The 11,366-nt window shown below is 41.4% G+C and overlaps 1 protein-coding gene across 2 annotated transcripts in view; it reads left to right on the plus strand.

Moving 5' to 3' along the window:
- The first annotated feature begins 7,787 nt into the window (after positions 1 to 7,787).
- LOC308698591 (alpha-1,6-mannosyl-glycoprotein 2-beta-N-acetylglucosaminyltransferase) overlaps positions 7,788 to 11,366 on the plus strand; it is a 4,370-nt gene continuing 791 nt past the window's right edge. Inside the window, exons 1-2 of one of the 2 annotated variants that reach the window (XM_081378760.1) lie at positions 7,788 to 7,907; positions 8,039 to 11,366. The exon at positions 8,039 to 11,366 is cut by the window's right edge and continues 791 nt beyond it. In XM_081378760.1, coding sequence (XP_081234886.1) covers positions 8,148 to 9,392 — 1,245 coding nt within the window. In that variant the 5' untranslated portion in view covers positions 7,788 to 7,907; positions 8,039 to 8,147 and the 3' untranslated portion in view covers positions 9,393 to 11,366. The remainder of the gene's footprint in view (positions 7,908 to 8,038) is intronic. The other variant, XM_081378761.1, reaches the window with a different exon arrangement.

Consider the following 11,366-nt stretch of genomic DNA (forward strand, 5'->3'; position numbering starts at 1 on the left):
CATATCCATGTGTAATAGAGTGAAGGAATTACAATTTAAGTTACTGCATCGCCTTCAGATATCACCTGAACTCAGACATAAGATGGACCCAAGGAAATCAGCTCTGTGTATGAAATGTAACAGGGAAGTTGGTAGCTTTATACATACTGTATGGACCTGTATGCATATCCAGGACTTTTGGGTAGAAGTGGCTTTGAAATTAGACTTGGTTTTTAATAAGAAGTTGGACCTGGACCCAGTGTGTTTATTGTTGGGATTACCACACCCACAAATAAAAGGATCACATTGTCAAAAATTGTGGAATGTTTTAACATATGCTGCACGTAAAGCTATATTGTTGAAATGGATTTCAAATAAACCACCTACAGTTTTAGACTGGCATAAGGTAATATTTGAACTTTTACCCATGGAATATTTGACATACAGGTCCAGAGGGGCGGGGTTCTCTTGAAGGGGGGGATAGATGTTGTATAATGTTGTATACAAATGTTGTATATGTGAATAAGATGTGATGCATAATTAATAAAAAAAAGAAAAAAAAAGAATGAACAATACTTCTACAGCATTTATTAATCTTAGTTTATATTCATTTCAACATTTACTAATACATTATTAAAATAGTGGAGCCATGATGGAGAAGCCCTCAATGACACTATGGTGATGACTGATGGAGTCAGAGACGACAGTGGAGGGGTCCTAGATGGAAAGGAGGAGATGGAGACCCAAGGTGACACCAGAGATCTGGAGGGGACGAGGCAGACTTGCAGGCTTGAGGGGCCGAGATGTAGATGGGGACTCAGCAGAGCGGGGTAGATTTTGAGGGAGCGAGGACCAAGGCAATGCTGGAGGGAATGGGCTGCCAGACGGAGCAAGAGGGGTGGAGAGAAGTGAGCCGCCAGCCAGAAGAGTGGAAGACTGTGGTGTAGTAGGGCCGGAGGGACAAGGGAGCCTGGTGGAGTCCGAGGACTGATAAACCCCGGTGGGGCTAAGGGAACGTGGAGCCAAGGAGACGCTGTAGGATCAGAGGGTCAAGGTGGAGTCAAGGGCTCTGAGGATTTACTTGGATACAGGCGATCTTCTTGTCATCCATGCAGCGCAGGAGGAGGGGACCAATGGAGGCTGGGCTGACGTACTGTTTAGCTTTGGTAGAGGAGATGGAAGAGGAAGGCTGGGTAGGAATACTGGAGACACAGGAAACTCTGAGCTGGGCAGGACTAGTGGGGGAACAGGAAACTCTGGGCTGGGCAGGACCAGCCGGGAGATCAGGAAACTCTGGGCTGGGCAGGACCAGCGGGGGATCAGGAAACTCTGAGCTGGGCAGAACCAGCGGGGGAACAGGAAACTCTGGGTTGGGCAGAACCAGCGGGGGAACAGGAAACTCTGAGCTGGGCAGGACCAGCGGGGGATCAGGAAACTCTGGGCTGGGCAGGACCAGCGGGGGATCAGGAAACTCTGAGCTGGGCAGAACCAGCGGGGGAACAGGAAACTCTGGGTTGGGCAGAACCAGCGGGGGAACAGGAAACTCTGAGCTGGGCAGGACCAGCGGGGGATCAGGAAACTCTGAGCTGGGCAGGACCAGCGGGGGATCAGGAGACTCTGGGTTGGGCAGAACCAGTGGGGGATCTGGAAACTCTGAGCTGGGCAGGACCAGCGGGGGAACAGGAAACTCTGGGTTGGGCAGAACCAGCGGGGTATCAGGAAACTCTGAGCTGGGCAGGACCAGCGGGGGAACAGGAAACTCTGGGTTGGGCAGAACCAGCGGGAGATCAGGAAACTCTGGGTTGGGCAGAACCAGCGGGGGAACAGAAAACTCTGGGTTGGGCAGAACCAGCGGGGGATCAGGAAACTGTGGGTTGGGCAGAACCAGTGGGGGATCAGGAAACTCTGGGTTGGGCAGAACCAGCGGGGGATCAGGAAACTCTGGGTTGGGCAGAACCAGCGGGGGAACAGGAAACTCTGGGCTGGGCAGGACCAGCGGGGGATCAGGAAACTCTAAGTTGGGCAGAACCAGCGGGGGATCAGGAAACTCTGAGCTGGGCAGAACCAGCGGGGGAACAGGAAACTGTGGGTTGGGCAGAACCAGCGGGGGATCAGGAAACTCTGGGTTGGGCAGAACCAGCGGGGGATCAGGAAACTCTGAGCTGGGTAGGACCAGCGGGGGATCAGGAAACTCTGGGTTGGGCAGAACCAGCGGGGAACAGGAAACTGTGGGTTGGGCAGAACCAGTGGGGGATCAGGAAACTCTGGGCTGGGAAGGACCAGCGGGGGAACAGGAAACTCTGAGCTGGGCAGAACCAGCGGGGGAACCTGGGCTGGGCAGAACCAGCGGGGGAACAGGAAACTCTGAGCTGGGCAGGACCAGCGGGGGAACAGGAAACTCTGAGCTGGGCAGAACCAGCGGGGAATCAGGAAACTCTGAGCTGGGCAGGACCAGCAGGGGATCAGGAAACTCTGGGTTGGGCAGAACCAGCGGGGGATCAGGAAACTCTGGGTTTGGGCAGAACCAGCGGGGGATCAGGAAACTCTGGGTTGGGCAAAACCAGTGGGGGATCAGGAAACTCTGAGCTGGGCAGAACCAGCGGGGGATCAGGAAACTCTGGGTTGGGCAGAACCAGCGGGGGATCAGGAAACTCTGGGTTGGGCAGAACCAGCGGGGGATCAGGAAACTCTGGGTTGGGCAGAACCAGCGGGGGATCAGGAAACTCTGGGTTGGGCAGAACCAGCGGGGGATCAGGAAACTCTGGGTTGGGCAGAACCAGCGGGGGATCAGGAAACTCTGGGTTGGGCAGAACCAGCGGGGGATCAGGAAACTCTGGGCCGGGCAGAACCAGCGGGGGATCAGGAAACTCTGGGTTGGGCAGAACCAGCGGGGGATCAGGAAACTCTGGGTTGGGCAGAACCAGCGGGGGATCAGGAAACTCTGGGCCGGGCAGAACCAGCGGGGGATCAGGAAACTCTGGGTTGGGCAGGACCAGCGGGGGATCAGGAAACTCTGAGCTGGGCAGAACCAGCGGGGGAACAGGAAACTCTGAGCTGGGCAGAACCAGCGGGGGATCAGGAAACTCTGGGTTGGGCAGAACCAGAACCATGGTTTCGAACTCCAAAAGCAACCCCATGGGAACGGCCGATGTAGCCGGCACACACACCGGGTCAGACTCTCTGGAAGAGCAGCAGGCTCGGGCTCTCCGTCTGTGTTGGGCTCATGCGTAATCTAAACCATTCCATTCTGAAAACCTCGTGCAGTGTGACAACATGCGCCGCTTTAGGGACGCTTTAGGTGTTTAATGAACTGAATCTATTTTTTTTTCTTAAGCAACAATGGCTTAAATGTTCAATAGTTTTTAAAGCTTTAAACCTTGTGTCTTTACAATAAATTATATATTTTAAAAAATGTGTGACAACTTACCCTGGTCTCCACTATGAAGAAATTAATTCATTTCATTGCCCTTTTGTTTTTGGTATTAAATGCTGTAATGATATAATTTCACTAGTGCATCACTAATGAGTGTAGCGTGATTTCGTAAAATGTGGGGACACCGTCATCGTCATCTACATCATCATATTATTATTATTTGAATTCTCATTGTTTTTGTGGTAACCTGGCAGCCAAGTGTGATCTCCACCCAAACACTGCATCGCTAACACTGACTCTTTCAGATGTTAGTCGTTGCTGTCGTAGTGTGGCTTCATGCGATATGTAATTGGCCTATTACATAAGCACACAGACAACGGTCATCCTCTGACACACGTGCTTCATCAGTTTATGTCCCAACCCTGGAGAATACACACTGATTTAGCCGTGTTTTCTTTTGTTTTCACATCCCAGAGTCGTCCTCACCGATGCATACTGCTGTTTCTGAGCTGTGATTGAGAACAGATGTTTTGGCCTCTCGTGGCAAGACACAGAGATTCCTGTGCGCCCAAGAACACCCTCACAAACACTACTATTGCAAAACCTGACATCCTTTATTACATGTAAATAAATGCAAATATCCAGTAATGTCACAACACATGAGCTGGACATCTAACCTTACTTCCATATTTGCATCAAAGGCTGTATTGCATTTCTTTCCATTATTGCTTCTGTTTTTGATGATTAGCAGTAAAATCTCTCTGAAACCATCAGATTAAAGCCAGTGTTGTCTATAAATCTTCTTGGCTCCTCAAAACAACACATAATTGCAATAAAATATTTTAATGACTGATATTTGGCACTTTTTTTGTGCTGGCGTCTTTTTTTTTTTTTTGGAACATGAGAACGTTTTTGTTTTTTGTTTTCAGGGGGAAAATGTTGGGAAAGTTTGTTCAACAGTGATCTTAACCAAAACCAAAACCTCAAAAAAGTAAAATGTACAAAAACACACACTGTATTTCAGCTTGTTGTTGAGGCAAGATTTCTTATTTTCATTTTGTTACCTTGATTAACTAAAATAACGATCAATAAAACTGAAATAAAAATAAATGACAAAAACAACAAAATTACTAAAACTTTAACTTAAATGAATTCAAAATATGATTGAAAATTATAATAATATCTCAAAACACTGGCTGTAAAATAATTAAAAGCTAAAAAAAAGAAATCAACAAATATCATTGCAAAGGCCAAAACAATTTCCGCATTATGCAATCAGAAAGCGTTTTAAAGCACATAACGAGCAACAATGGATGTCGATTGCATATTAAATATCATTGCATTATGTAACACTCAGTAAATATTTGTAAAGTGATGTTTTTAATCACATCCACCCACAGAACTGTGAACAATACTCTCCTGTCTGACATGCCATGAAAATGTCCTGCCAATTTGTAGACTTGTACCTCATATAAAATGCTGGCAACAGCAATGGTAACAGTTTATTTTAATAGTCTACATTATATTCTACAGTAACTTTGCAACTACATGTCAGCTAACTGTTAGTAGACTGTTAGGTTAGGGTTATAGGGTTAGTAGCATATGTTGACATGTACTTGCAAACTTGAACAGAAGTGACGTCCCGTCCAAAAACCTGTAGTGTGCGGGAAACAATAAAACACTGTTAGTTTTGGAGAAATCTGCACCATTGTTTCACATTGCTGTAAACAGAATGTTAATCGTTACGAAAATATTGAGATAATATGGACTAGACAGTCCAAAGGAGAGAGAGAGAGAGAGAAAAAAAAACAGGTGAACACTGAGGAGATAAGATAAGTCTGAGGAAAACTGATTTTGCACTGAGCTGGTTTGAGAAATACATGCCGTGTGAGGAATAAAAAACTCTTTGGATGTCAGGCCTTGAATCCAACCAGAATCAATCCAACTTCTGAAAGTTTATGGATGTTCAGTGTTGATTTCAACACTCATAATATCAGTGATCAAATAAATGTCAATGATCTAATAAAATTCACATACTGGTCTTTACTTCACAATGTTTTCTTCACTTACCAACACATATAGATGAATAGGCACTTCATGCACTGAAAAAAATGATTTGTTGCATTTAATAAAAAATTTTATGGTAAGTGGTTGCACACAATTGATTTTAGCTACATTTAAACAAATGCATTAAGTTGAACTAAAATTGATTTAGTTCAACTTAATGCATTTGTTTAAATGTAGCTAAAATCAATTGTGTGCAACCACTTACCATAAAAAAATTGATTAAATTCAACAAATCATTTTTTTTTCAGGGGTTTCCCATATGCATTCCGTTTTAATTAGGCCTAATTCATTTTTATCAATCAAGTAGCTTGTAAACAAACTTAGAAAATTTTTAATATCCCATTAAACATGAAATTATTATGCAAACATTCTAGGCATTTCTCCTGAACCTTTTTGGCATGAAGTGTTCTTTAGAATTGAGTCAAGAGCAATGGAATTCTATTTAAAACCCCATTTAACCTTTTTTTTCTAAGAGTGAGTTTTAGCAGCTGATGCATAACATTCACAAATCTTTTCACGTGGCTGTATTGCACAACAAGCTGATGAGTGTGTCGATGCTTTACAATTGATTAGTTCTGCATTGTGTTTCCTCAGAAAGAAAGAAAGCGACCACAAGCGGTTTCATAGTGCAGAAACTCACAAAAATGTAGAAGTTTTAAAGGGTTTTGTGTCATTCTGACCCTGTGTAAACTTTTTAAAAGAAGTCACTGCTAAAGATCACATCTATGTGGAGCTCTTTCAAAAACAAAGTTCCCTTAAAACTAATAAATCTCATGGCTGAAAGAAGCTTTTGCTTTGACTGTTTGAAAGCCTGTGCCTGTCTCTGACCGCTACCATCATCTGATGTGTGTTTGACCTGCGCTAAACCCTCGCAACCAAATTAAACTCAGGCCGGTTACACCATAACAGTGTGACCTTTGATTTAAGACCATGAACATCCTGGGATCTCGGTTTTATTAAGTTCAATCAACAAGTGTTTTTAAATACTGCAGTTCCACCCGATAATTAAAAAAACTCAGTTTATTGGTTTAATGGGCGAAACCACTTCATATCAATTATCCTGTTATATAGTTATACGCCTACATTTCTTTTACTGGATCATTGCAAATATTAATTTCCCTTTATCACCCTTATGCAATGTATTTAATTGGATTGTTTTTGTCTCTGTTACATATACACTGAATGGTCAACCAAATGCATGCAACAAACATCAATTAATACTGATTCCTGAATTAATAGTGGCACCAAACAGAATTGCACAAAGATGTTTGTTGAGAAAAACTCTGAATGTTGGATTGACAAAGCCTTGTAAGTCTGTTTATTTGAAATATTACGGTTCTTTGCTTGATGTTTAAGAGGAATTTGCCAATGGGGGAGTCAGTCTGAATTTTTAATGGTCTATTAGATTTTAAACATTTCAGTTTGTTAGTTGCAAGGAAATTACACACCTAATCTGTATGTAAAGTATATTATTCAAATGCATATTCAACTGTTATTATAATTTATCACACCATGAATGTTATTTTTCAAAACTCAACACCTGATTGGTGCTAAACTGACCGGTTGGCAATTCTTGCTGGGTGACAACATGATTGAATCACTGGTACACATAGTCATTATGTCTAGCAAAGCTATTGAGTTACATGAGTTCTGTTTTTTTCTGAAAGATAAATGACGTAAGAAACGGGTTTAATATGATGCTCTTCTTTTGCCATCTAGAGGTGATCTGAATAACCAACAAAAGAGCTGCAAGGCTGGTTCCACAACTTTAACACAACTAGAAAACCTGGTTTCTATATGTCTGGACACAAAAGGGGTTTTGTGTTTCTTGTCTTTTGATCTTTTTCTCATGTAAAGGTTGAAGAACATCCCAAGGAATTTGTATATGTCATATACACTTATAGCCAATATATGTGTCTAAAGTTATCACTTCATGTATTCAATATTGTGTGTATTGTTTGTTTATCAATCCTAATAAATCTGTATAAAATATAAATATGAAATTGTATATGTATGTATGTATGAATGTATGTATATATATGTCTATATGTATTATATGTGTATATATGTATATATACACACACACACACACACACACACACACACACATAATATTCATGAACAATTGCCTAATATATAAATGAAATTTCATTAAAGGTAAAACATTAAAAACAACAAGTCTGCATTTTATTATATTTTTTATTTAGGCTATATATATTTTTTCTAAATTATAATATAACAATCATCAATTGGTTAGGAATATAAACTTTAAAGAATGCATACAATATAAACAGATATTATTTATGTATTTTAAAATAATAATGTAGCGTAAATCATGTCTTAAGTTTGTCCTGTGAGAGAGTGAGGAGGAGCGATCACGTGCTCCTGTTGACTGTAAGTACACGTCAGCGCTAAAGACCTCCTCGCTCTTTCTCACATCACTTTCTCTTCCTGTTTCCAACTTTGTTGCACATGACACTTTATCTGGGTGAGTAGCTCGCGCTTCACAAACAACGACATTCGCGACACATTATCGTGATCGCGCACTACGCTTTATGAATCGCGTGTTTGTCTCGCGCGTTCACATTATAAAACTCTTTGATGAACTTCTCTTGACAGAACCATGTTCGTGTTTCACCTGTGAAAATGCCCGGATTATGCCCACAACAGACGTGTAACAGCAGTGCATGACCCAGAGTTTGCTTTCCATGCTGCTTTGACATTGAAAATGAGATTACGGCTGTTGAAGAAGAACTTTATTGTGTTCCTCGTCATTTTAATTGTCTTTATAATGTTGTTTTATTCCATTAAACGGACTAAAGAGGAAACAAACGTGGAGGTGACTGAAAAAGACAGCACTCCGGCTGCTGTACTAATGGTGAAATTTGAGTACGGCAACATCCAGGATATGAGGAAGTCCATCTATGACAGCAACTACAGGCAGTTTATTCTCAACGGAGACAAGTTTCCATCCGAGCCGGAGATGGTGGTCGTCGTTCAAGTCCACAATCGTCCGGCGTACCTCAAAATGCTCATACAATCCCTGGAAAAAGTCGATGGCATAGAAAACACTCTTGTGATATTCAGCCACGACTATTTCTCCGAGGAAATCTCTGATATGGTCCAGGGAATCACTTTCTGTAGGGTCCTCCAGATCTATTTCCCATACAGCACTCAGCTGTATCCGAACGAATTCCCAGGACAAGATCCGAGAGATTGTCCGAGAGACATTTCAAAGGAGGACGCCATTAAAAAGGGATGTTTGAACGCGGAGCACCCGGATTCGTACGGACACTACAGGGAAGCGTCCATCACTCAGACCAAACACCACTGGTGGTGGAAACTGCATTTCGTGTTCGAAAGAGTGCGGGTTCTTCTGGGATACCACGGATATGTCGTGTTCATCGAGGAAGACAACTATCTTCTCCCTGATTTCCACGCATACTTCAAATCCATGACCGAGCTTAGGAAAACCAGCTGCGGGGACTGCGACGTCCTCGCGTTAGGAAACCACGACGGTTTATCCGGATTTCACGAGTTTTCCAGCAAAACCGAGACGACAGCATGGCTGTCCACCAAGCACAACATAGGAATGGGAATCTCCAGAGAGCTCTACTATAAACTGATGGGATGCAGCAACGCGTTCTGCACCTATGATGATTATAACTGGGACTGGACCCTCCAGAACTTGTCAGGTACGTGCATCTCAAAACCCCTCAAGGTCCTGATGGCCCGCGGGAGCCGGGTTCTTCACACGGGCGACTGCGGCCTGCACCAGAAAGAGGACTGTCGGCCCGAAAGGGCTCAGGAGAGGGTGGATTCGGCACTTAAAGAGGCACATTCGGCACTTTTCCCTCCTGCACTCTCACTGAGGGACCACGGGCCGGTGGAGCATCATCCTCACCAGAAGAACGGCGGCTGGGGGGACGTCCGCGATCACACGCTGTGCATCAACTACGCGGCTCGGCTCTGAGCTGGACGCTTCATTGTGTGCCATTCAGAATATCAGGGTTACATGTTGCAGGTTAAAGAGTTTGCTTTCACCAAAAATGTGAGCTATCATGGTATGTGTGTGTGTGTGCGTGTGTGCAAAAGGAAAAATCTCTGAAGGAAACAGGTCGACTTTTCACCCCAAAATCAATTGCTTCTGAAAAAAAAAAAAATTCCCATACTGATTTTTTATTTATTTATTTTTGTATAGGATTTACAATTTTCACCCAGAAATTGCTTGTAAATTTCACAAATTATTACAAAGAAACATTTAATTAAACATCAATGTTTTAAGAAAAAAGAATGAAATGGTATGTTCATGTTTTTTCGCAGTGCATCAACTTGTAAAAAAATATTATGATTATTAATATATAAATATTTGCAAAATAAAAAATGTGGATGCATCTCACGAAAAAAAAGAAGATTTTTTTCACACCAAAATCAATTGCAATTTTCACTCAGAAATTGCAATAACACTTCACAATAAGTTTTCATTAATTAACATCTACATTAATTAACTTATACTAAGAATACTTCTACAGCATTTATTAATCTTAGTTAATGTTAATGTTCTATTCAAATCAAATCTTGTATTTGTTAACATTAGTTAATGCACTGTGAACTAACATTGAACAGCTGGATTTTGATTAACTGGATTAAAAAATACTGTATCAAATGTGTTGCTCATTGTTAGTTCATGTTAATGTTAACAAATGAGACCTTATTGTAAAGTTTTACTGAAATTACTTGTAAATTTCACAAATAATTACAAAGAAACACTGAATTAAACATGATATTTTTAATGTATTTACAACTTTTTCCCCAGTGCATCAACTTTTTAAAAATTCTAATTAGCATACATTAAAGGAAGTACGACAAGAACTACCATGATGTATAAACACTTCACAATTTAGCATTGGTGTTTTGCATTATGATAATAATGGGGAAATGTGCTTAACTGTGTTGTAGATAATGTCACAACACTATATGGTACTGCAGAAACTGGCTTCATGTTCGTGCATATTGGATAATAATATAAAACATCTCTCTTGTTGATTCATTTGACTTTGTGGTGAAAAGTGAGCTGGATGTGTTTCATGAGGCCACGACTTTAAATATTACAATATTACTGACACTATTAAAACTTGTCATGAGGTTTAAGTTGCAAAAACATGCATGGATATTGTGTATTGCAATTGCATGCATTTTAATAATTATTTTTCATCACAAATCATAAACCTTCCAGCGAACATCTGTTTAGTGTTTTGTTGTTCGAATGTAACATTCCTTTTGTCTTCCGTTACTGGAGTTTCTCTTGGATTGTTTTCTATATGTATTTTTTAACATTGGGACATATTTTGGTGGTATTTTTAGATGTGTGACTTTCATGATTCAGTGATGCATTGAAATGTGCCTTAAAAACATTCTTTAATTTGCATATGGTCGTTTGCATAATTTGCATTCGTGGTTTCCTCCTGTATTCCCCCGTCCTTTCTAATCTGGGTTAGTTTTTCTTCACAGACAATCATTTGATCATTTCTTCTTTTACTTTCTTTTACAAAGCTACTTTGTTGCCTTACATTGTGTTTAATATCTTGTGTAAATGTACATAGATGACAGGAATGATCGTGCAGAAATGCCGCTCAGTGTTTGTGAAAGTTTAAGGCCCGGTTTCACAGACAAGGCTTAGGATTAGGCCTTAGTTCAGTTAGGATGTTTAAATAGCCTTTTATGAAAAAAAACGACGTGCATCTTGAGACAAAACAATGGCACTGACTTATTTTAAGATATCAAGTTGCTTTCTGTTATAACAGCTCAAACATGCATTTTAGTCTCAGACTATCTTAAGCCTCGTCTGTGAAACCGGCCATAAATCTGCTATTTTCATCTAAAACTCAGTAATGCAGTTAAACAGGTTTGGCTCCAGACTTTTATCTGGTATCACTGTGAGTTTCCT

Source organism: Scardinius erythrophthalmus (genome assembly GCF_964197995.2).
Source record: "Scardinius erythrophthalmus genome assembly, chromosome: 11".
Taxonomy (NCBI): domain Eukaryota; kingdom Metazoa; phylum Chordata; class Actinopteri; order Cypriniformes; family Leuciscidae; genus Scardinius; species Scardinius erythrophthalmus.